General features: G+C 43.8%; 2 protein-coding genes across 2 annotated transcripts in view; both read right to left on the reverse strand.

The window, feature by feature from the left end:
- The window catches only part of LOC109838206, a 35,114-nt gene extending 18,176 nt beyond the window's left edge, over positions 1-16,938 (reverse strand). The window contains exons 1-4 of the mRNA XM_020406666.1: positions 16,627-16,938; positions 16,293-16,556; positions 15,755-16,148; positions 15,526-15,656 (exon numbers count right to left, since the gene is read on the reverse strand). Of these exons, the coding sequence (XP_020262255.1) occupies positions 15,526-15,656; positions 15,755-16,148; positions 16,293-16,556; positions 16,627-16,938 (1,101 nt within the window). The remainder of the gene's footprint in view (positions 1-15,525; positions 15,657-15,754; positions 16,149-16,292; positions 16,557-16,626) is intronic.
- Positions 26,400-26,993, reverse strand: LOC109838221. Its single transcript, XM_020406682.1, has 2 exons — positions 26,880-26,993; positions 26,400-26,774 (listed from the first exon to the last, which is right to left on the reverse strand). The coding sequence occupies exons 1-2, from the start codon at positions 26,991-26,993 to the stop codon at positions 26,400-26,402; spliced, it is 489 nt and encodes a 162-aa protein (XP_020262271.1).

A 26,993-nucleotide genomic window follows, 5' to 3' on the forward strand; every position in this document is an offset into this window, starting at 1 on the left:
CAAAACCAAGGCATAGGCGCTTCCGGCAAAGAAGAACAGTGGTTAAGGATGGAGAATTTCCGAAGGTCACCGCCAACATGACCAGCAAAGAGACATCGACACAGATTGATCTCAAATCGTTTCTGGAAGCGTCCCGGCGTGTAACCCGTCTGCAGTCCGGAGCCATCGCACGAGGAACTTATGGTAGGGTTCGGATAAGATTGCCTTCGGAAGATGAAGAATCGGATTCCTGCTCTGCTGTCGCATCGGACAATACAGTGTCCAGCGAAGGACAACCCCGCGAGTCATTCATGATAGGCGCGGAAGAAATGGCCAAAATGCTTGAAGACGCTTTGGCTAAGCAGAAAGAAAGTTTTAAATTCGAGATGGAGACGGCCATGCAGCAGATGAGAGAGATGCATGAACAGCAAATCCAAGCATTCAGGAACCAACAAGGTGAACCAAGCCACCGTAACCAGGTTGCTCAGGAAAAGGAGCACGCGGATGGGGATGAAGCTCACAATGCCAATAACCCTCCCATCAATGCAGGGGGTGGTAGTGAGGATGCCAACGGGGATACAAGTGAAGACTTGAAGATCAAAAGCCTCGAGAGTAAAATCAATACGTTGCTGTCTGCTCAAGAGGTAAAGAAAACGGGCATTCCTTGTCCATACCCGAGGGAATGGGAATCAATCCCCTATCCGGCGAAGTTTAGTCTAATCAACTTCACGCCGTTCGATGGAAGGGGTTCCCCCACCCAGCATTTGATTTATTTCAAATCGCACCTGGGTGCTATCTCTGGGAACGAGCCTCTGATGGTGCGGTCATTCGTCGGCACTCTTCGCGGAGCTGCCTTCGATTGGTATCGTCGCCTCAAGCCAGGAAGCGTGAACAGCTGGGATGACATGGAGACGAAGTTCCTTGCAAATTTCTTCGACGACGACACCGAGATCTCTATCGGATCGTTGCTCGACGAGAAACAAAAAGACGGGGAGTTAGTCGACACCTTCGTCAAAAGGTTCCGGAACAAGGCGATGAATTGCCGGGACCCGATCACCGAGGAATTCATTCTCCAGACTTGCCACAACAACCTCGCATTGGACGTATTGGAGGCAATGGGGACAGCACCGTCTGACACTTGGAAGGATCTGAAGGTGCGCGGTGAACAAGCCGAACGCTTCCTTAAAAGGAAGAAGGCCGAAAGGAACCAACCGACGGTTAATCTGCTGGACTCAAACTTCGCTTCCCGTGGTAAGGGCAAAGCACCTGCAGCTGCTGGTGGTGCTAATCAAGCGTCACAACAGCAATCCCGAAGGCAGCAGAAGACTTCGGGTCCGAGACTCCAGAGAGAGTATTCCTTCAAGGACGAAGACGTTCCAACCATCTTCGAATCGCTCCTCGAAGGCAACAAGATCAAGCTACCACCTATCACGAATCAGGAGGAAGCTGATAACACTACGGACCCAAAGTACTGTGCATACCACAGAAGGGTTGTTCATCCCACCAAGGATTGCTTTGCTCTCAGGAATAGCATTCAGACCTTGGTCGAAGCCGGCGTTATAACGCTAAGGTAAGCCAAATAAAAACGGCAAAACTCCGACCGGTATAAGAGTATAAACTGCTTCCTGACACTCCAAAGAGTATACGAGTATAAACTGTTTCTCAACACTCCGAAAAGTATACGAGTATAAACTGCTTCTTAATACTCCAATAGGTATATGAGTCTAAACTGTTTCCCCACTTTTGACGGGAAGTTCCTGGAGAATATTAAGCTAATATTCTTAAGGATAACCCGGTTAGTTAACTGATAATAATGTCCGAACCAGTTCCGCAGAGGAAACTGGGGGTGGACGATTTATGTAACGGGAAGTTCCCAAAACCACAGCAATGTAATGAATAAGGACTCCCATTCAAGTTCTCACTGTGTCTGTGCACTCAACACTCTCTCTGTTAGAGTCTGGACGTAAAGTTCCTGATTGGTCAAACCTTCTTACAGTTAGGACCACAGTCAAAATCCCCTCTCGATTCTCCCAATGAACGAGAGGTCCACAAATCAAGCGATCAAACCTTCCTACAGTTAGGATCGTCTTAAACCTTCCATTCGGTCAAACCTTTCTACAGTTAGGACCAAAACCAAAAACCCCTCTCGATTCCTCCAATGAACGAGAGGTCCACTTTCAAATCGAGTGATCAAACCTTCCTACAGTTAGGGTCACCTCAAACCTCCCACTTGGTCAAACCTTCCTACAGTTAGGACCAAAACCACGATTCATTCTCGATAAACGAGAAATTCATCTTTAGTTCGATAATCAAACCTTCCGACAGTTAGGGTTATCCGAATCTTTTTGATTCTCGGAGTGGAGATCCCACTCTTAGTTTCACCTTTCCGGATTCTGGGGGTGGAGATCCCACCTCGAGTCTCCTTTCCTTCTTTGTTCGGGGAATAGAATATAAAATTCTTCCTTCCCCATACCAATCCTTTTCGAAGAATTCAGGATTCATCCTAGGAAGTTTATCCCGAATCCTAAGCAGGGATAAGTCTGCGCCTAACACGCGCTGCCGGTTTAGTCTTTTTTCTGCACAAAAAGACACCAGAGTTCGATTCTGGGGTATTCTATCCTGAAACCTAAGCAAGGATAAGTCTGCGCCTGACACGCGCTGCCGGTCAGTTCTTAACCGTTTAAAAAGAACACCCGTTCACATATTCAACATTGTGACAGGTTGTTATTAATAACACCAAAATCCATGCCTTACACGCATGGGGAATTTCATCCTGAATCCTAAGAAAGGATATGCCGACGCCTAACACGCGTCGCCGGTTTAGTCTTTCCCCGTAGAAAAAGACACCAGAGTTCGATTCTGGGGTATTTTATCCCGAAGCCTAAGGAGGGATAAGTCAACGTTTAATACACGTTGCTGGGTAGCCTATTCCCATGACAACGGCGAAGTCTATGTATTCAAAGTCATAGCAACAAGTCTTAGAGGATTCAGTCTCTAAGCACAACGTTACATGCGGAACGGATTTAGACAATTCGCATGCTAGCCCGACTCAAACGGTAGTCGGTAAAGGTTAATCAAATCCGTTAAAGGCTTGGGGTTAGCCAAAAATCCTAAAGTCAGCGCCTAACACGCGTCGCCGGGTAGTCTATTCCCGTGAGAAAGACGAAGTCTACGTATTCGAAGTCGTAGCATCAAGTCTAAGGGAGTTCATTCCTTTAGCACAACGTCACATGCGGAACGGACTTAAGACAATCCGCATGTAAGCCCGATTCAAACGGTAATCGGTAAAAGCATGACAAATCCGTTGAGGGCTGAGGATTTGCCAAAAATCCTAAGTCAACGTCTGATACACGTTGCTGTTTAGTCTTTTCACAGGAGAAAGACGAAGTCTACGTATTCAATATCGTAGCACTAAAAGAGTTAACTCTTTTAGCATAACGTCACATGCGGAACGGACTTAAAACAATCCGCATGCTAGCCCGACTCAAACGGTAGTCGGTAAAGGCGCATCAAACCCGTTGATGGCTGAGGATTTGCCAAAAATCCTATAAATATGCGAGTCATTGACGCATCAACTTTATGAGTTGGTCTCGTGACTCGAGCATCCAACGACCTTGGGATAAGATCCATGCTCCAATTCCTTAAGAGCTTAAACCGTGTGTACTCCAGCAGACGTACGAGTATAAACTGTGTCAAATGCCGAACAGTGCATCATAATGAAGCCTGGACGCCGGACAACGCGTCGCAATGAAGCTCAAACGCCAGACAACGCGTTATAGATGAAGATTCAACGCAGTCAATCGATGATAAGTTCTGTGTTGAAGCAGCAAACTCGAGCCAAAAAGTCAAGAAATCAAGAATCGACTTCAAGTTCAAATTCCAACAACGGTCAGACAATAAATGCAGCACCGGAACCCCTACAGGCATTCTACAAAGCACTGAATAGCCTGAAGGAATTGAAGGAATCCAGAACAGAAGTCATTCCAGAGTCCCGTTACACCGACTGAAGGTTGGGACAATCACATCCAAAGTATTCCAGACTCTTCTATAAAAGAATGAGACTGAAATACTTTGGAGGGGGTATCTGTAGGCGTATAAAATTGCCTATAGGTCCCTTAGCACAGCTCGACGCCGATTTAACAAACGGACCACCGGGCGACGTATCCAAACAAGACCGTTAGCTCGCCAACGCTGAAGCCAAGCTATACGCAACGGAGCAGGTTAACGAGGCGACAAATCGCACCCAAGCATTGGAATGCATCCACTCGCACGCGGAATCAAACCAATGTTTAGGTGAATCACCGAGTCATCTAAACAAGAGCGAACTCGGATGAATCACGATCAAATCAACATCAATTCCGGACTCAAATTCAGAAGTTGGTTTACTGCCATATCAGGAACCCGACTCACTGCCAAATCTGGAATCAAGTCAAAGAGTCGTTGCCAAGTCAATCAACCACACAAGAGAACCAGAACCGGAAACAAAGGACGAAACGGACAAACACCCGGGGACTCGGCCGAAACCGAACCACCCCAGGGTGGCTCGGCCCAAGCCGAGCCACCCTGAGGTGGCTCGGCCAAGGCCGAGCCACCCATGGGTGGCTAGGCTCAGAACTGTGCGCGGGCACAGTTCTGAGTGCCTATAAATAGGCCTTGTGCTCATTTGTTTCAGAGGTTGGAAATTTTGGAGAGAGGCGAAGCCCTGCTGGATTGAAGACTCAGATCTAAAAAAGATCACAACTTTGAAGGCTTGGAGACTTGGACTTTCAGATCCGGTGCTCGGCGATCACCAACGCCAAATAAGGCAGGAGTTCGAGAGGATTGGATTTGAGATCTACACGATCACACTCCGGATCTAAGCTTGGTTCTTAGATCCCGAGATTCGAGCGGTTGTTTCCTTGGTGAAACAATCCCTCCCGGCTATTATTCCCTTGGTGGAATATTACCCGTCATATCGTGTAGATCCGACCGGATCGAGATCACGCGGTGGTCCACGGCAAATAACCCCGGCGCAGGCAAAGAACCCACCAAAGCGAGCGACCGCAAAACAGGAGCTCGCGATTAGTTCGACAAATAAGGAAAATTGTAATCTTTACTTTGTTTTCTTTGATTTTTCATTGTAACCGGATCTTATAAAAAGACCGGATCTTTGTAACGCATAAAGTTGTTAACTGAGATAGCAATGATATCAACAATGAAGAAAGACACGATTTTTCCCGCGAACAACCCCCTGCATTGACGGGAGGGTTATTGGCATTGTGAGCTCCATCCCTATCCGTGTGCTCTTCTTCCTGAACAACCTGATTACGGTGACTTGGTTCACCTTGTTGGTTCCTGAATGCCTGGATTTGTTGCTCATGCATCTCTCTCATAGTCTGCAGGGCCATCTGCATCTCAAACTTGAAACTTTCTTTCTGCTTAGCCAAAGCGTCTTCAAGCATCTTGGCCATTTCTTCCGCGCTTATCATAAATGACTCGCGGGGTTGTCCTTCGCTGGACACTGTATTGTCCGATGCGACAGCAGAGCAGGAATCCGATTCTTCATCTTCCGAAGGCAATCTTGTCCGAACCCTACCATAAGTTCCTCGTGCGATGGCTCCGGACTGCAGACGGGTTACACGCCGAGATGCTTCCAGAAACGACTTGAGATCAATCTGTGTCAATGTCTCTTTGCTGGTCATGTTGGCGGTGACCCTCGGAAATTCTCCGTCTTTAACCACCGTTCTTCTTTGCCGGAAACGCCTATACCTTGGTTTTGGCGTTTCGGTGCCGAGCCTTTCGAACACTGAAATTCTTTCATTGATGTCATTGTGATCTCAAAATAACAACCTTTTTGAGTTACAAAAGATCCGGTCTTTTTATAAGATCCGGTTACAATGAAAATCAAAGAAAAATAAAAAGATTACAACTTTCTCCTTATTTGTCGAACGAATCGCAAGATCCTGTTTTGCGGTCTCTTGCTTTGTGTGGGTTCTTTGCCTGCGCCGGGGTTTATCCGTGGACCACCGCGAGATCTAGATCCGATCAGATCTAAGCAGTACGACGGGTATTATTCCACAAAGGAAATAATAGCCGGGGAGGATTGATTCACCAAGGAAACAATCGTCCAAGTCTCGGGATCTAAGACCAAGCTTAGATCCGGAGTACGTCTGCGTAGATCTGAGATCCGGTCCTCTCGAACACCTGCCTTTTTTGGCGTTGACGATCGCTGAGCACCAGATCTGGAAGAGTGAGTCCCCAAAGTCCCAAAGCTCCAATCTTTTTTAAGTTTCGAGTCTTGAATCCGGCAGAGCTTCGCCTCCAAAATTTCCAACCCTTAAACAAATGAACCAAGTGGCCTATCCTATTTATAGGCAACCAGATCTGTGCATTTGGCACAGATCTGGGCGGCCACCTCAGGGTGCTTTGGCCGAGCCCCCTTAGGCATGGTTGTTTCGTCGTTTTCTACTCTTGGCTCTATCCGTGATTCGGTTCTGTGGTTGATTTATCCAGACTTGATTGTTGACCTGATTTGGCAGTAAATCCGGCTCCCGATTAGGCAGTAAATCCACTTCTGAGTTCGAGTCTGAAACCGATCTTGATTCGATCGAGATTCATCCGAGTATGCCCTTGGTTGGATGACTCGTTGACTCTTCGAACACTTGGCTTGATCCCGCATGCGAATGGACGTATTCCGTTGCTTGCGTGCGATTAGTCAATCTCGTTGCCCCCGCATGCGAATGGACGTATTCCGTTGCTTGCGTGCGATTAGTCAATCTCGTTGCCTCGTTGGTTTGTCGGTTTGTGCTGAGCTGAGCTAAGGGACCTATAAGCAATTTTATATGCCTACAGTAACGTCTTCATTAGTCGGTGCACGAAGGTATTCCTCTCCAAAGATGTTGATAATCGATCGAACGAACCTATTCACGCTCTCAAGTGACGTACTTTTACCAATCCGAACATAGTCGTCAACGGAGTCAGTGGATGCTCCATATGCGAGCATCCGCATAGCTGCAGTAATCTTTTGAAGACTAGATAGTCCTAACTGTCCAGCACCATTCCTCTTTTGGACGAAGTACTTGTCATGTTCGACGACTGCGTCGTGGATTCGAAGGAATAACGAACGCCTCATTCTGAACCTTTGACGAAAATAATAAAGAGGATAGGTTGGTGCGTCAGCAAAATAATCTTGGAATAACCGATTGTGGCCTTCCAGTCGGTTTCGATGGAGCACGATACATCGTTTGTGTTGAACTGAAGTTGAACATTTATCTTGTTCTTCTTCCTTAACGACAGCAGCTCCCATGAGAAAGAACGTCTTTATCATTTCATCATCGCTAGAGCTAGATGGGCTAGACATTTTATTCTGGGAGATGATGGGTTGAGGAGAGAAGCCATCGAATTTTATAGGAATCAGTCGGTTGACAGTCAAAGTTTGCGATACCTCGAACTTCATGCCTAACCTCGAAGACCGCGGGTTACCTCGAAGACCGTGTGCGTTCCCTCGAAAGCCGCGGGTTACCTCGAAGCTCGAAGACCGCGGGTTACCTCGAAGACCGTGTGCGTTCCCTCGAAAGCCGCGGGTTACCTCGAAGACCATGTGCGCTCCCTCGAAGACTGTGGGTTGCCTCGAAGACCGTGTGCGCTCCTTCGAAGGCCGTATCCAACGGTTAGAAATAAAATACAAGAGGTTTAAATATAATTAAAAATAATGGGTAAAATATTAAAATAGAAGAGGGGTTTTTTTGATATTGTTGGAGCTCCTAACTAGGAGCTTGTTGGAGCTCCATAAAAGAAGGAGTGCCTCCTAAGGCTTAATTTGTTAATTTTTTATTTTAAAATGCTTGAGAGCTCTTGAGAGCATGCTGACTAGGACTCCCAACTGGGAGCTTGCTGCACTTGCCCTTAGTTCTCAGATGTTAGGGAATGAGCCAATTATTAACCCCTCGCCTCTTAAAAAGCCTATTTATTTGTTTGGGGATGAGGGAACGATGCCAAGTCCTTTGAAGAAGTTTTGTTGGTTGTATACTATAGACAACGTGGAATTATACCTTCTGATTTTGAACCGCTATCCTTCACTATCCTATTTCTGACCTACCACCCATCACCAGATGATGACTTGGGATGTCATACCTATCTACCTATCAGCAGCTACCAAGGGCGTCTTCTTAGCGATTGGGTTGTAAGAACATAGGTTCAAGCTATCATGAGGTCTGTACCTGCAGCTTGTTTGGGTCAAAAATCGTTGTTTTCATTGTGATTGAATCTATTACAACTTTAATCGTTTACAATAAACTCAAATAAAAAGTTGATCTTTTTGTAAGATCTTCTTATATAATAAAAATACAAAAGATACGACTCTTGTCAAATAGCGCAACGGACATTTATCACCCGCTGCTTGCGTGTGAACTTTGCCTATGTCGGGGACGTTAATATCCGTGGATCACCGCGGATCAGATCCGGTTGACAGATAAATGATCAAAGCTCTCACTTCACGAAGGAAGTAATCACTGCAGCGATGATCTCGACCAAGTGAGATCACGGCTCTTCTCGAGATTTAAGACTAAGCTTAAATCCGGAGGAATAGGGGACGGGTCTCGGATCTCTCGAACTCCACTCTTTATGCACAAGAGATCGCCAATATCTGCTAACCCTCACTGTAAATTCGTGGCTCCACTCTCCAATTCGGCAGTGTTTTGCCCTCTTGATCTTCCGCCCCGGAGAAATGAGCACCTGAGCTCGTATTTATAAGATTTGAAAGCGGGTATTTGGATAAGAACGAGGGATTCCTCCTTATCTTCAGTTAAGAACTGATTAACCATAGTATCAGATCAGTTGGGACGCTCAGGAACCAGCAAATCCGGAGAGAATCCGTGAAAACCGAAAAATCACATTTTTAGATCAAATCTGGCCGAAGCGTTACCTGGTGGCTCGGCCTGGCCGGGCCACCAAATTGTGGCTCGGTCTTGGTCGAGCCACCATTTGGTGGCTCGGTTGCCGAGTTCACATTATGGTGACCTGGCTATAGCGAACGACACTGGTTCGGCCGGAGTCGTTTTGATGTGACTCGGCTACAGCGGCTTTTATTGGTTTTTTAGGTTTTGACTTGTCTGTCGTTACGCGTATTTCGTCGTTTTGTTGATTTGTACACCGTTTTGGTGGCTGATAAGCGTGCGGGACACTTGGTTGGCGCGATTTGGTGCCTGATGAGTGTGCGGGCCACTTGATGATGGTCGGTGGGCGTGCGGCCACTTGTGTGCCGGTGAGCACGCGGGCCACTTGGAGCTGGCTGATTGACGTGAACGGGCCACTTGGAGGTGGCCGCTGAGCGTACAGGCATTCGTTTGCCTCCTCGCTTTATGGGTTTGTCGGCGTCGGATAATCCTCTTAGACTTAGATAATGGCGTTCATCATTTTCTCTCTGTCTCGAGCTGTGTGTGGATACCTATGGTATTTTTAGACGCCTATAGATACCCCCTCCAAAGTATTTTAGACTCATTCTTTTATAGAGGAGTCTGGGATGCTTTGGGTATGATAGGCCCTCACCTTCAGTCGGTGTCAAAGGACCTGTGAACTACTTCAATTCTTGACTTCTTCAGCCTTCAGTCTATTTAGTATTTTGTCGAATAGATAAAGTTCTTCTGGCGCTGTGTTTATCGTCTGACCGTTGTCAAAATCTTGAACCGAAATTGGTGAGTTAGTTTTGGCTCGTGTCATTGAGTTGACTTTGAACTGATTATCTTCATTGCAACGCGTTGACCGGCGTTGACCTAAGGCTACGCATTGATCGGTGTTGGCCTTAGGGTTTTGTATCGATCCGCGTTGACTTTCATCGCAACACGTTGACCGGCGTTAACATAGTTTATACTCGTACGTTTGCTGGAGTCTACACAGTTTAAGCTCTGAAGGCATTGGAGCGTGACGGTCTCAAATGTTAGGGCTGTAAGACCAACTTGCTAAAACTGATTCATCTGCACGTATGGATCTTATCCTAAAGTTGTTGGATGCTCAAGTCACAAGACTAACTAATGGGGCTGGTGCATCAATGACTCTCATATTTATAGGATTTTTGGCAGATCCTCAGCCATCAATGGATTTAATGAGCCTTTACCGACTACCGTTTGAGTCGGGTTAGCGTGCGAATTGTTTAAACTCTCTTAGTGCTACGATATTGAATACGTAGACTTCGTCTTTCTCACGGGAATAGACTACTCGGCGACGTGTATTAGACGTAGACTTAGGATTTTTGGCAAATCCTCAGCCATCAACGGATTTGATGTGCCTTTACTGACTACCGTTTGAATCGGGCTAGCATGTGAATTGTTTAAACCCGTTTTCACATGTAACGTTGTGCTAAGAGAGTTAACTCTATTAGTGCTACGATATTGAATACATAGACTTCGTCTTTCTTACGGAAATAGACTACCCGGTAACGTGTGTTAGACACTGACTTATCCCTACTTAGGCTTCAGGATAAAAGTCCCCAGACTGGAATTCCGGTATCTTCTTTAATCGGTGAAAGACTAAACCGGCAACGCGTGTTAGGCGCTGACTTATTCCTACTTAGGGTTCGAGATAAAATTCCCCGCGCGTGTAAGGTACGGATTTTGGCGTTATGAATAACAACCTGCCATAATATTGAATATGTGGGTTTTTATCCCTTTTACGGCAAAAGACTAACCGGCAATACGTGTTAGACGCTGACTTATCCCTACTTAGGATTTGAAATAAAATTCTCCGCACGTGTAAGGCGCGGATTTTGAAGTTGAAAATATGGTGTCTTCTCTTGGGGCAAAGACGAACCCAAAATAGGAGAGGAAGAATTTTATATTCTATCTCCCAAAACCGAAGAGGAAAAATTTTATATTCTATCTCCAGTTGCCAAGAAAACTCGAAGTGGGATCTCCATCCTAAGAATCTAGAAAAGTGAAACTAGGAGTGAGATCTCCACTCCGAGAATCGGAAAGATTCAAGCAACCCTAACTTTTATAGGATTGGTTGCTTAATCCAAGAAAAAAATTCCTCATTTATTGAGTTGAAATTCCGATTTCGGCCCTAACTTTTATATGTTTGGCCAAATAGGAAAATGTGAAAGTTTTTCGTTTATCAAAAGGATATTCCGATCTTGGTCCTAACTGTTTAAAGGTTTGACTAAGATGGAAATTTGAGACGATCCTAACTGTTTAAATGTTTGGTCATTCAATTTGTGGACCTCTCGTTCATGGAAGGAATCGAGAGGGGATTTTGGTTGTGGTCATAACTGTTTAAAGGTTTGACCAAGATGGAAATTTGAGACGATCCTAACTGTTTAAAGGTTTGATCGTTCAATTTGTGGATCTCTCGTTCATGGAAGGAATCGAGAGGGGATTTTGGTTGTGGTCCTAACTGTTTAAAGGTTTGACCAAGATGGAAATTTGAGACGATCCTAACTGTTTAAAGGTTTGATCGTTCAATTTGTAGACCTCTTGTTCATGGAAGGAATCGAGAGGGGGTTTTGGTTGTGGTCCTAACTGTTTAAAGGTTTGACCAAGTTAGAGTGGGAGTGCAAATCACAATGGGAGTGTTGATTCATACAAATCACTCAAAGGGGGTTCCTGGTGTTAAGTGACAAATACTTAACATAAAGGGATTTAACAATTGTCAAAGATCATAATATTAAAATTCCGAGTACTCTGTCCGGACTCAAACAATGGAAGGATTGAGTGCATAGAAGTAGCAAGAGTTTGAGTGGATTCAACCGAAAGAAATTTTGGTGGTCCCACCGTTAATTAGTCTAATCGATGGGGGGTTTTTGTGGTGGAAGACTGTGAATCGTCAAACACCAATTAGAGTTTTATGAGGGAAGATTGATCTAACGAAGTGATCGAATCTCGTCTCAGCAAAGGAGTGTTCGGAAATAACAGTGAGGATTTAGTTTTTTTATCATTTTATTTGTAATGATCGGGTTATCTCTAAGAAAGTTACATGTAGCATTCTTCCGGGAACTTCCCGTTATATGAATCATCCACCCCCAGCTTTCTTTGCGGAACTGAGTCTGACATTATACTCAGCTACATGACTGGGTTATCCTTAAGAATATTACATATAAAAATTCTCCAGGAACTTCCCGTCAATGGTAGGAAATAGTTTAGACTCATATACCTATTAGAGTATCGGAAGGAGCAGTTTATACTCTTATACTTGTTGGAGTATTCATTCGACTTAATTGAGCGTTATGACGCCGGTTTCAACCAAGGTTTGGATGCTATTCTTGAGAGCAAAGCAAGCCTTGGTAGGATGAAGGATCCTCCTATGGTACGTATAGTATTTCGGATCCGCACCATTATCAGCTTCCTCCTGATCTACGATAGGTGATAGCTTGATCTTGTTATTTTCAAGAAGGGACTCGAAAATGGCTGGAACATCTTCATCCTTGAAAGAGTACTCTTTTTGGAGTCTCGGATCCGAAGTATTTTGCTATCTTCGGAGTTGTTGTTGCGATGTCTGATTAACATCAACAACTGCTGCAGGTGCTTTGCTCTTACCACGAGAGGTGAAGTTCGAGTTCGGAGGATTAGCCGTTGGTTGGCTCCTCTCGGCCTTCTTCCTTCGGAGGAAGCGTTCGTCTCGCTCTCCGTGCATCTTCAACTCTTTTCAGGTGTTGGACTATGCTATTCCCATAACCTCCAACACGTCCAAAGAGAGGTTGTTGTGACAGGTTTGGAGGATGAATTCCTCCGTGATCGAATCTCGATAGTTCATCGTCTTATTCTGGAAGCGTTTGACGAAGTCGTCGACTGTCTCGTTGTCTTCTTGTTTCTCATCGAAGAGTGTTCTGATTGACACCTCGACATCATCATCAAAGAAGTTAGCGAGGAAGAGATTCTCTAGGTCGTCCTAGCTATTGATGCTTGTGGACTTGAGACGGCGGTACCAATCGAAGGCGGGCCCACGAAGGGTGCCAACGAATGACCGATCCATCAAGGCTTCATTGATGGAGATCATACCCAAGTGGGACTTAAAGTAGATTAGATGTTGAGTGGGCGAACCCCTCCCGTTAAACGACGTGAAGTTAATCAAGTTGAACTTCGTCGGGTATGCTATTGAATCCCATTCTCTTGGATAGAGACATGGAATGCCAGTTTTTTTTACCGCTCGAGCAGACATTAGAGCATTGATTTTGCTCTCGAGATCTTTTATTTTCTTATCCTTGCTCGTATCGGGCCTAAGACGATTCTTGAGAGGAACAACATGGTCATCCCCAGAGTTATCATCATTGGTAGGACCACCCCCGGTGTTATTATCTTCCGTGGGACCACCCTCAGCATTTTGGTCAACAATAGGGTTATTATCATTAACGTATTCATCCATGTCTGAATCACTTTCTGCTTGGTTGACATTGTTACGACGACTGGATTCACCTATCTGATTTGACAAGGCTCGAATTTGTTGGTCGTGCTCTTCCTTCATCCACATCATGGTCATTTCTAATTCGAACTTGAAGTTCTCTTTTTGCTTAGTCAAAGAATCCTCGATGATTTTGGTTATTTGCTCAGTATTGATCGTGAATGCTTCGCGGGATTGACCAGGGCTGGATACCGTATTGTTAGAAGCGACTGCAGAGTTGGCATCTGACGTTTCGTCTTCCGAGGATAATCCTCGATTCATCCTTTGATAGTCTCTTTGTCTAACGGTTCCCGATCGTAAACGGGTTAGACGATACGATATGAGAGGGTCAGAACTAGAGGGTTGAATTGACTTTCCTCTATCAGCCATATTAACTATGGCTACGGATTGTTCAGGTCAGACCGCTTCCAGCTAGAGTCGAGACATCAGTCGATCTATTCTCGAATTAACTCTTCTTCCTGGAGAAAAGTTAGGGTTAGAACCACTTGGAACTATCGGGGACTTTCCCTTATCGACCATATTGATGGTAACTTCTGAGAGTTCGTCATCTCGAACAGCCAATCGTTTCTTACGGAAACGCCTCGGTTGGGACTCGGTTGTTCCGTTAGAGATCCTCTCACCTACCGAAACCCTCTGCGGAGCGATCTTGGGGCAGCTACACGCTGATAATATTGCCCTAATAATATTGGCACACGGACAATGAACGCCCGTTTCCTGGGTATCTCTTTTTCGAGATCTATTCGTACTCCCAACTCGATAGTACAACTCATTAGTCAGATGATCAGAACAACCTATCGTGTGTTGGCATGACTCCCTGGGTATAACGTTGTCATCATCAGATGAATACGTTTCTTTCAGGGGATTTGTTGTCTTATAATCGTTCTCAAGAGTCACACGTTTGGAACCACGTTTTGGGAGCGCTGGATCTTAACGGGCTCCTGGTCTTGGATACACATCCCCAGGCAGGTGGAAACCAAAGTTTTCCCTTTATGAGAAGGCTTGAAATTGTTGTGAGGGTGTGTACGACCCCCAGCTCGACGAGTCGCTCGGGGATCAGTCACAGGACCCAAGCGTTCTTCGATCGGAAATTTTCCTCAATCCTCGTGCAAAGGACCCAGGCAATCCGCCATCCTCATCTTGAATCGGGATAAGTCCACACTATCGTGGGGCTCTACCGGAAGTGCGGAATTCATCGGGACAGGAATAGGAGCTGTCGGAGACTCAAAACAGACCACGGGAGGTGAACCAGACACAAAGCGAACCAGACTGGTTCGGTTCAGACGCCAACCCACCAGCTGAGCCACCATTTGGTGGCTCGGTTTTGGCCGAGCCAGCCAGGGCTGTTTCGCGATTTTTGGGCGGTGTTGATTTTTTGACGGCACCATTTCGGATTTTAGTCTCCATACTTGGCATGGTTTTGGTGGATTCTTGGTCACCTCTTCTTGTTTTAACTTTTGCGCTTCCTGCATGAGGATCCGTGCGTGCGCAATCAAGGCACGACACTTCTGAATGCGCTCCTCGTGGGTTGAGCGGGTCCGTTTGACTTGGATCCATTCATTCGCTGTTAGCTTGGAGGATATGCCATTCATTTGCTGTTTGGCCACTCGATGCCTTCTGTGTTTCAGATCTGCCTCATAGCCGATCCCGTCAAACGGCTCCAAAGCCTTACCAAGTCGACGCGCAAGTCGTTGGCGCTGTCTTTGGCGTACCCTCTTTGATAGGGTTGGGGCGCTTTCAGCAATCGACTCCTTGGTGGAGGAAAGGTCCAAATCTATAGATCCGGTCTCGTTGGAGGCCGGAGGGGCATTGCAAGACGGGGTTGCAGCGGCAACGGGGGCCTTGATCTTCCTGTGCTTGCGAGGGGCGGAGGATCTGGAGGAGGAGGACGACAAATACTCCTCAAATTTTAGTTGGTTGAACTCGTACTCGACCTCTTCATAAATCAGAATCCAGATCCGCGGTTGTGGCACGATAGCTTCAGCAGCGAAACTGTTGGCTCCCACTGTGGTCACCAGCTTGTTTGGGTCAAAAATTATTGTTTTCATTGTGATTGAATTTATTACAACTTTAATCGTTTACAATAAACTCAAATAAAAAATTGATCTTTTTATAAGATCTCCTTATACAATGAAAATAAAAAAGATACGACTCTTGTCAAACAGCGCAGCGGACGTTCATCACCCAATGCTTCAAAGACTGAACTATAGCATATAACTCCAGCTCATATGTGGTCCACTTCTGCCGAGCTTCGTTGAGTTTCTCACTGTAAAAGGCAACTGGACGCCCTTCCTGAGATAAAACACCACCAATTCCTATGATGGACGCATCACAATCAACTTCAAAGACTTTTTGAAAATCTGGAAGTGCAAGCACAGGTGCGGTGGACAACTTCTCCTTGATCAGTGCATACGATCTGCATCTTCCCCCCAATTGAATTTCCCTTTCTTCATGCATTCAGTTATAGGTGCTACAATGCTGCTAAAATTTCTTACAAATCTCCTATAGAATGTTGCTAGGCCATGAAAACTACGAACTTTGCTGACAGTCTTGGGGGTAGGACAATCTCTAATAGCACGAACTTTCTCTTCATCTACATGAATACCCTCTGCACTAACAACAAAGCCTAGAAACACAAGGCTACTGGTCATGAAGTTGCACTTCTTCAGATTGATGTACAACTTGTTCTCCTGCAAAACTGTTAGTACCTCCCTCAAGCAGTCCAGATGTGCAGCCCCACTCTGGCTATAAATCAGGATATCATCAAAGTAAACTACGACGAACTTGCCGATAAAGGGTTTTAATACCTGATTCATCAATCACATGAAAGTGCTAGGGGCATTAGAAAGATCAAAAGGCATGACTAACGACTCGTACAGGCCTTCTTTTGTCAAAGGGGAGCGGCACTTCTTCCCATACAATGCTGCAAAAGGGGCCATCCTAATGATTGCCTGGAAGCTATTATTGTATGCAAACTCCACCAAATGCAAGTGATCTTCCCACGAACCTTGGAAGTCAAGCATACAAGTTCTAAGCATATCCTCCAAAATCTGAATGGTCCTCTCTGACTGCCCTTCGGTCTGGGGATGATAAGCTGTACTGAAACTGAGACTGGTCCCCAGACTCGCCTGCAAACTCTTCCAGAACTCTGAAGTAAATCGGGTATCGCGATCCGAAATGATGCACACTAGAACTCCTTGCAATCGCACGATCTCCTGCAATACGAGAGATTTACTAACACTCTTGGAAAGGAACTCATTGAAATTTATAGAGATAAATATTTACCTCCATGTATCTCTGAGCAAGATGCTCCATCGACTGTCCAACTCGGAAAGGAATAAAGTGAGCCGATTTGGTTAATCGATCTACGATCACCCAAACAACGTCATTTTGTCTAGTCCTCCGAGGTAAGCTAGTAACGAAGTCCATGGTGACATGCTGCCACTTCCATTCCGGAATAGGAAATGGCTGCAAAAGACCTATGATGCGCTGATGCTCTGCCCTCACCTGCTGACATACAAGGCACTTAGCCACACTACGAGCCATATCTCTCTTCATACCATGCCACCAAAAATTTAGCTTCAGATCCTTATACATCTTCGTATCTCCAGGGTGAATAGAATATGGTGAACTATAAGCTTCCTACAATATCTCCTCTCGAATATCTCCTCCTGGTACGCAGATACGACTCCCAAATCGTAAGGATTCATCCTCATGAACAATAAATTCCGGTCGAAGACCAGCCACTGCTAACTCTCTGCACTTCTGAAGAAATGGGTCACCTGCTTGAGCTACCTTGATTCACTCGACCAGTGTCGATTGAATTTGAAGATTCATCAAAGAAGCGGTGACTCCTGGAAGAAGAACTTTTATACTCATATCCCTCACTTCCTGCTGAAGTCTCCACTGAGCTGTGAGGGTCATGATTGTTGGCAAACAACTCAAAGCATCTGGTACCATATTGACCTTGCCAGGGTAATACTGAAGATCAATGTCGTAATCCGCTATAAGCTCTAACCATCGGCGTTGCCTCATGTTGAGCTCCTTCTGAGTAAATATGCACTTCAAGCTCTTATGGTCAGTGAACACCTTCACTTTCTCTCCTAACAGATAATGCCTCCAAAGCTTAAGGGAAAAAATCACAGCTGCCAATTCCAAGTCATAGGTAGGATAATTCTGCTCATGCTTCTTCAACTGACAAGAAGCATATGCTACCACATGACCATCCTGCTACTCTACCTGATTCGTTACAAAACACTTCAAAGTTCCCACTTTTATCTGGTATCATCAAGATCGGGGCCGATATCAGTCGAGACTTTAACTCCTCAAATGCCTGCTCACAAGCGTCGGACCAGACAAACTTAATATCCTTCCTCGTAAGTCATGTCATCGGCTCTGCAATCTTTGAAAAATCTCTAATAAAGCAACGGTAGTATCCAGCTAATCCCAGGAAGCTCTTAATGTTAGACACTGACTTAGGGGTAGGCCAATCCTTCACTACAGATACCTTCTCCGGATCCACTGATAGGCCGTCTCCTGACACCACGTGTCCCAGAAGCGCTATACGATCTAGACAGAACTGACACTTACTGTACTTGGCAAATAACCGATGCTCTCTTAAGGTCTTCAACACGTACCGCAAATGCTCAGCATGCTCCTCCTCACTCTTAGAATACACCAAGATATCATCAATAAAAACTTCTACAAACTTGTCCAGCACATCATAGAATACCAGATTCATTAGGTTCATGAATGTCGCCGATGCATTAGTCACACCAAACGGCATCACTAAGAATTTATAATGTCCATATCTCATTCGGAACGCAGTCTTGGGGACATCAGAATCCTTAACCTTCACCTGGTGATACCCGCTTCGCAAATCCAGCTTAGAAAATACTCTCGATCCTCCCAATTGATCGAAGATATCATCAATACGGGGAAGTGGATACTTATTCTTCACTGCCACCGCATTCAACTCCCGGTAGTCGATGCACATCCGTTTGGATCCATCCTTCTTCCCCACAAGCAAAATAGGTGCTCCCTGTTAGACCCTAGAGGGGGGGTGATTAGGGTCTTATGCTAATCTAATCCGATTATATGCCAATTAAAATTAATTATCAAGTTATCCTAGCAAGTATGAAATACAACAAGAATATAAGCTAGGATAAGCAACATGAACAATGAGATATATCCTATATGATAGAAATATATGCAAGGATATATAAACAACACAAGGGTAAATAATCTAAACTAGATAGTGGGCAATATAATCAATAAGCAATATACAAAGGCGATAAAAGATATAAACATAAGAGTAAGTGCGCCAATGCAATCACAAACAAACAATATGATTACGGAGTTCGGTCCCCACGACCTACGTCTCCGCTCCTCACCTCGAGGAGATCTCCACTATCACAACCGGGTTTTCTACGTTCACCCGAACAACGTTTACACCTCACAATAAATCTAGCTTATGGAAATTATAATCAAAATAATAAATTGCTAGATGAGTTTAGAAACACTTCTCTAAAGATGACAAGAGAGTAGGAGAAGAGTGAATGCTCAAACACCAAAAGGATGATCTCCACTTGCTCTTGTGAAATTTGAATTCACAAACTCAAACTCTTGTAAATGCTTAAAAGCTTTTTAAAAAAACACTAAAAGCAAACTTAAACCCTTGATTAAAACTTTCTTAAACTTGTTTTAAAACTCTCTTTGATGATAGAAAATAGTTATTTATACATAGGCTTGAAGAAACCAACCCCAAAAACCCCAAAAAACCATTAAAAAACAAAAAACAGTAACTAACCATTACTGTATATCGGTTGGATGCTACAGTAACTTCGGTCGACCGGTATGGTCGACCGAGAGCCATATGCAAAGCTGAGTAACGTCCAGAGACATTTCCGGTCGACCGGAGTTACTGTAGCAGCAGCTGTTTTGTAAAATCAATTTAAAATAGTAAATGAACTCAAAAAATTATGAAATTTTGTGAAAATATTCTAGACATGTAGAATAACATGTCAGAGAAAGAATTTATGAAAAATATTTTCCCAGTTGAGATAAATAAATATTTGAACACAAATTTACAGTTTCTGAAAAACTGTTAACATATACGATTTTGTAAAATTAATTGGCATAGTAAATCAACTCCAAAAATAGTAAAAACTGGAGAAAAATTTCTAAACATGTAGATAAACATGTCAGAGAAAGAATTTTTCAAATATCACTTCCCATTTGCGAAAACTCATCAGTTTTGTAAAACATGCACGAACATGTGCACGAACGAAAACGTGAATTTGTAAATTCCTTTAAACATAACAAATCAATTTCAAACTTGATGAAACTTTGAGAAATGTTTGCAAATGATATTTTGAACATGTTACAAAAAGAATTTTCCAATTTGTATTTCCCAATTGTGAAATCTTATTATTTTGCAAAAGTGTTCAAAACATGAAAAAAGTGATATACATGAAGTTTGATGTTTTGACATAAACAATGTTTTGAAACTTTGCACAATGATTATATAGACTTGATAAAATATGTATATGATGATTGTTAAGTCTATAAACTGAGAATACAATATTTGAGCTTAGAAACCAAATACGTGTGTGTATATGATATTGAGCTTAGAGTATCTAACACACATAATATAAAACCTAAACTAAATATACCAAAGCTTGATCTTGATCTTTAATAGGCTTGACTTGATATATTTGTGGATGAAGCTTGAACTCGATCTTTAACTTGAATTACATAAGCTTCACCGACATTCTGCCAACCTCCTTTGGATATGATCGTTGAAGCTCTATTCCATCCATCCTCCAACAACGTTGTTTGTCTACAATACATAGGAATGCACAAACACTAGACAAACAATATTAGTAGTAAATTGTTTATAAATCATCATCAAAACAAGAAGGCCAACACTCCCTAGGCTGATACACTGGGTCGTATCAACCCTCTTCGCAAAAGATCATCTAACTGGGTCCGAAGCTCGGCCAACTCTGCCGGAGGCATACGATAAGGGGTCTTGGAGATCGGCGCAACTCAAGGCTTCAAATCTATACTCAATCTCTCGATCCAGTGGCAATCCATAAATATCGTCGGGAAACACATCTTCAAATTCTCGAACTACATCTGGCTTCTCGGATTCCACTTGCATTGCAGCTAAAGTCGCCTTCTTCGGTCTAGCTCTGTACTCCACAGGTCCGGCTGATGTACTACCACTAAGGAACTCAAATCTCGGGTGGTCCGATATCTCGAATACTATGCTCTGATGGAAACAATCAATGGTGGCAAAGAACGACCCTAACCAATCCATTCCAAATACTGCATCAAAACTCGGTAAATCAATTACCAGAAAGTCTGCAAAGAGTTCTCTCCCACAAATAACTACAGGGCATACTTCATAACCAGTGGATGGTACTAAGACGCCACTACCAGTGTTGATATTCCAGCCCGTAGTCAGAGAAGCTATAGGAAGAGAGTGGGCACTCGCAAATCGACGAGACAAGAAACAATGGGAAACTCTAGAATTAAAGAGTGATAAAGCAGGAACGGAAGAAACAAGAAGCTTGCCTATTATAGGAGGATGTAAATACAACTAACTTAGTATTCGTAAACAATCCTATCTTGATATCATTATGTAATGCTAAATAAGGAAGTTCATATGCAAATAAGACTAAGATAAACAATTCTTACCAGTGATAACCTGGTCGTTCACCTCAGCTTCTATGGCTGACATCATAAACATCTGTCGCCAAGGTTATTGTCTGTGTGCCTCCTGATATACCTGTTGCTGTGGGGGAAGTGGCCCTGCTCGAGGATAAGATCTATGCTGAGGCGGTGCTGCCGGGGCTGGTCGAGGTAGAGCTGGAAGAGCTATTCAAACTGGAGTTGGGGGCAAACGAGCCTGCTGTTTCTGAGGACAGTCTCGACTGATATGACCGGGGGACCCACAGCTGAAGCATAGATGAAGATGCCTGGGGCAATCCTGTTGAGTATGACCAGGGTAGCTACAATAGAAACACCTCACCGAAGACTGGCTCTGAGACTGCACTCCAGGACGCTGATAAGGGTGAGCATGATGAAATGGTTGACGTTGAGAATGCTGATGCCTCTGCCGGTTCTGCTACTATTGTCTCGGAGGGGGACGCTCGACATTCTGGGCCGGAGCTGCTGGTGTCCTGCTCTGAATCACGTGAGAGTCTTCAGGTTCCTTATACACGCTCTCAATCTCGCGTGCTGCATCTAGTACTGCATCATAGGTCGCCAAAGCTCTGCCTGCCAGAGCCATCCTAATGTACTTTTCCAGACCCTTCTAAAACTGATGCCTCCTAATCGTAGGGTCTGTAACCAAGTGGGGAGCATATCGGCTCAAAGAAGAAAACTCAGCCTCGTACTCATCAACTATTCGCCCTCCTTGCTTGAGCTCAACAAATCTTCGTAGGAGTTCATCCCGAGCTGACTGAGGAAAATATTTCCTGTTGAAGCGCTCGGTGAATGTCTCCTACAGGATGGGCCTCTCTAGATGAGTCTTCTCAGCTGCCACCATATCCGAGCGGTATCGGTGAGCTGAATATCCATGAGGTCCACCCACTCAGCATAGGCAATGCGGGTCACCATTAGAATAGTCTCAGTGACCTTGAGGAACTTCTCTGCTGCTAATGGTCCCTCGGCACTAGAAAATGAAGGAGGCTGCATATATCGAAACTCTCTAACTCCAGACTCTGCGCGAGGGGGGAGGCTGGTGCTGAGGCTCCCTGTGCAGCTGTCCAGCCAAGTGCTGCTGATTGGTGACCAATCCCTGAATCATCACCAGAAGTTGGTTTGGATCCACTTCGGGCTGTGGGGCACTGCTACTAGAAGGGTTACTAAAACCGCGAGTACCCACCATGGTTCTGAAGGAAAACGAGGATCAAAGAATTAGGGTTAAAATCAAAACAATATATTAGAAAATAGGAGCTAAAACATAGTTTTTAAGATAATAGTATAAGAACTTAATTGTAGTCTTGCAGATGAAATATGATATGTATTTAAATTGTCTACTATATTCTTACTAGTGAGGACTCGGGACCGGGACCTGCATGGGCCACCACTAAAACCTATTACGCCCTGCTTCCTAAAATACTCGGGAATCGGAACGTGAACAAGTCTGCGACGTATTAGATTGAGAAGAAATATACACTATTATTATTATTATATTTTTTTCTTCTCAATCTAATACGCTAAGCGTCAAATACGTAAATCTCAATCACAGGTCCCCGATCACAATAGCAAGAATATAAAGATAATCAAGAATAAGAAATAAACATATCATCCATAGTTAATCATCCCAGACATAAAAATATGGGTCAAACATACCCTTATTACAAAAAATGGTCCAACTAGGAATAAAAACACATAGTCTATGATAAAAGAAAAATATTAATAAAATAACTAAATCCATCATCAAACTAAGGACAATACTATAAAGAGTTCTAATGTTTATCAGCTACTACAGAAAAGAAAAACACGTCTAGGCTTTAGTTTGTTCTTCCACTCCATCGGAAGGACATTCCGGCTGGGCATACACTGGCTCGGGTGCATAATCGAACTAAATCTGTTCGTCTCCTAAGTCTGATGCACACCAGGGAAAAACAGGTGCACGTCAGCGTGCATGGCACACGGCAAGATCTCACATGAACAAAACGGTCGTATGACCCATGCTATGATAGTAATAATACTAATATAAAAGACAATGATACATGCAATTGGAAATCTAATGGTAACATACAGCTATGTGAATATAATAACTGGGTCAAATACTAACCAACCTAAGGCTCAACGGTCCACATCTCACACAGAGTCAACGCTCCTCAATAACTGGGTCAAATACTAACCAACCTAAGGCTCAACGGTCCACATCTCACACAGAGTCAACGCTCCTGTCATCGGATAACTGGCTGTTCACAAATCAAGGCTCAACGGTCCACATCTCACACAGAGTCAACGCTCCTGTCATCGGATAACTGGCTGTTCACAAATCACCTATGTGCATCCAATACCGCTACACGAATCAGTCAGAGGACTACACGCAATCCGATTTCGGCCTGGTCTGAACTCAAGCAGAACTCGGGGACTACACAAATTCACTGACTAAAGTGACTATACGAATTTACTTTAGCCCAACAAACCAACCCCAGTGACTACACGAATTCACTGGCGCGAGCCTGGAAGATATATCAACAGTCTTATCCGATCACATGAACACTGACTTCCCCATCCCAACTCTTCTCGTTTTTTTAAGTTAACCATAATCTCATTGAAAATTCGGGTTTACCGCCTAACCAGTCAACACACTCACACATGTCACTAAGTCTGTTCATGACGCACAAGGATACTAAATCATGAACTACTAAGATTCTCAACACGTCAACAGATCATGAATATAGTAAGGCATGTTAAACATGATTACACAAGATTATAAAGCAGAATTGGGAACTATAATGAACATGAAATACATAAACAAAATACTATAGCATGAATGTAATACATGAGTGGGCTTCATTATCATCTTACTACTGGGATGTCTGAACTTCTCATACAAATTATCCGTACTTACGTATTCTTTAATATAATAATATGGTAAAAAGAAAACTAGAAACCGATGTTTTGCTCATGAAATGTCGCGCTCTATGACGATCAGTCATACTATCATAAATAATAATATTCTTTTCCCCAAAAAAATATTCTTTAAAACTATTTCTCGTTATAACTAATTTAAAAGAAAAATATTTATATAATATAATAATTCCTTCCAGCATGAAAAATAATCTTTTTCTATTTTATAAATTTCCCTTAATTAATTTATTTTTGATAAAATTTCACAAATTCTAATTTTAACACATGACTTGTCATTTCATGTCCAAAATTTCTTAAAAAATACGATTAACAATATTATTCATCTAATTTTCACCATACGCTCGCAATCATCATTCCACGCAAATATTCAAAAAAACGTATTAACCATAATAATAATATAACTATATGTAATCATCATACTAACAATAATATTACCACAAAATAATTTATCTATATCTAATCATCATAATAACACGATATTAACCATTAATTAAAAACAAGGTAAATGCGAGATCTTGCCTCGGTGTACTCGTCGAACGTGTCGACGTTAACGTGCGAGATCAGATCTGACGTGGGGAGCGCAGTTGTCTAACGAGCGGCTCGGCAGCGCTCGGGGCTGATGGCGACGCTCGACGATGGCGGCTACTGAAGGGGGTTGGGTCGACGAAGGAGGGTTGCGCGCGGCAGGAGGTGGTGATGGGCTAAGGTGGCGTCGAACTGCGGATTTGGACGGCTGTCAGGGTGGTCGCCGGCACTGGCTAAGGCGGCGGGCCGCTGGGGTTTCGGAGGAGGGGCCGCAGAGGTAGGTGGAGGCAAGATGGAGGACGGTCGGAGCGGAAGGAGGCTGGCTGCGGTTGGCACGGGGTGCAAGCGGCGGAGTTGGGCAGCGAGCAGGGGAGAGGGAGCGCGCGAGGGGGCCGGCGACGAACAGGGAGGCTGGTGGTGTTGGCACGGCGAGTAGGGAGAAGCTTGGCGGCATCGGACTGAGGGGCAGCAGTGAGCGGCTGGGCTACTGGACGGCGAGTTGACGGGGTTGGGTTGGCTGAGGGCGTGGATGAGATGGACGGGGGGCAGGGCTCAGGTGGGCGAAGGCCAAGGGCGGCGGCGACCAAAAGTGGGGGCGAGTGGGGCGTTGGGTTTCCGTGAACGAGAGAGAAGGAGGAGGAGGTGGATCTGATGGGTTTTCTTTTGAGGGGAGAGAGAAAATGAGAGGAAGAGTAGAGAGTGAGAGAGAGAGAGAGAGAGAGAGAGAAGAGAGAGAGAGAGAGAAGGGAGATGAGGGTGTATGTGAGTGATAGATGTGATGGTGATTGCGGCGTGAAAAACGAGGTAGGGAGAGGGTTTGATTATGTATGGGTATTTATAGGATGGGGTTATGATTAGGATTAGGGTTAATGATTAACATAATTAAGAAAATAAAATAGGGGAAAATAGTACAATTAGGGGGGAAATTCTTATAAATAATTAACAATAAAATTAACAAAAATCAACAATATTAATTTAAAATTTTTTACCATAATTAATTAATTTATAATTATCAAAATCATTAAATAATTATAAAACTAGATTTTTAAATCATAGAAAATTCTAGAAAATCAGAAAAATATAATTACTCTTTTGAAAATAACAATTTAATATTTTAAAATACCAAAAAATTTATTTAATCCAATATCAAAAATTCATGGTCATTACAGCCAAGATAAACCGATGTCCTTTAGCTGTTGGTGGAGTGATGGGTCAAAAAATATACATTCCCCACATCTCGAATGGCCAGGATGACGATGTTAGGTGCAAGTTCCCTAGTGTCTGATGTATGAAGTTACCATGGATTTAGCATGCGTGACAATATTTAGCATAATCAACAACATCTGAAAACATCTTTGGCCAATAATAGCCAATTCTTCGGAGATGGTCTCCTAACTTAGCTTGGGTTGATGAGCTCCACACATCCCGTCATGAGCTTCCCTGAGAGCCTCCTGTGCTTCTTTTCTGGAGAGGCAACAAAGTAAGACTCCATCATGTGATTTGTAGTACAAGGCATCGTAATAGAATCGGAGAGCCTTCCGTTTGATGGATGCTGATTCCTTGGAATTATCGGGTAAAATTCTATATAAGACGTAGTCAATATACGGGAATCGCCAATCCCTAGGTTCAAGCTCAATTGAGGTTGCACAGACATCCTTTGCTGTTGTCTCATCTGAGCATTCTTCTGTGGGAAGTTTGGGGTGATATAAATCACGCCCCGCAACGAATATAGTCATTTCATCATTAGGTGGTAACGCCAATGATGTTGCCAATGAGGTTAAAGCGTCCGCATATGCGTTCTAGACTCTCGCAATGTAACCAATGAAGATGCCTTCAAATTTTCGGGCTAATTTTAACATTACGAAGTGGTATGGGACCAAGTCTTTATTGTGCACTTCATATTATCCTCAGTCTTGATTTACGATGAGTTGAGAATCATCGTAAGCCTTAAGATGTCGAATATTAAGCTCCTTGGCCAACTGCATCCCTAATAGCAAAGCGTTGTACTCCGCTACATTGTTGGTGCATGGCTCAATTAGAGAGAATCCTCTTGGGATTACATGACCACCTAGGGATACAAGTACCACCTCCACGACAGCGATGATTCCTCCATTAAAGTTTTCTCTAGACGCTCTGTCAAAGAATAATTTCCATACTTGTATAACTTCTTGAGTTATAGAAGCTTCGGCAACCTCATCTGGTAAATCTTCATATAATTTGGACGATTCAGATACCGGATGGTCAGCTAAGAAATTTATGAGAGCCTGACCTTTAACAACCTTCTGGGGCATAAATTGTATGTCATACTATGATAGGAGGATCGCCCATTTTTCTCGATGATAATTCAGAGAGGATGGTTTCGTCATGAGCACTCTCAAAGGATTTACCTTAGAGATGACATGCGTTGTTTGGTCAACTAAGTAGTGTCGCATTTTCTGAATAGTAGATACTAAGGCAAGGTACTCTTTCTCCATCGGATTATACCGGTGATCAGCTTCCAT

The sequence above is a fragment of the Asparagus officinalis genome, chromosome 1, assembly GCF_001876935.1.
Source record: "Asparagus officinalis chromosome 1, Aspof.V1, whole genome shotgun sequence".
In the NCBI taxonomy this organism is placed as follows: domain Eukaryota; kingdom Viridiplantae; phylum Streptophyta; class Magnoliopsida; order Asparagales; family Asparagaceae; genus Asparagus; species Asparagus officinalis.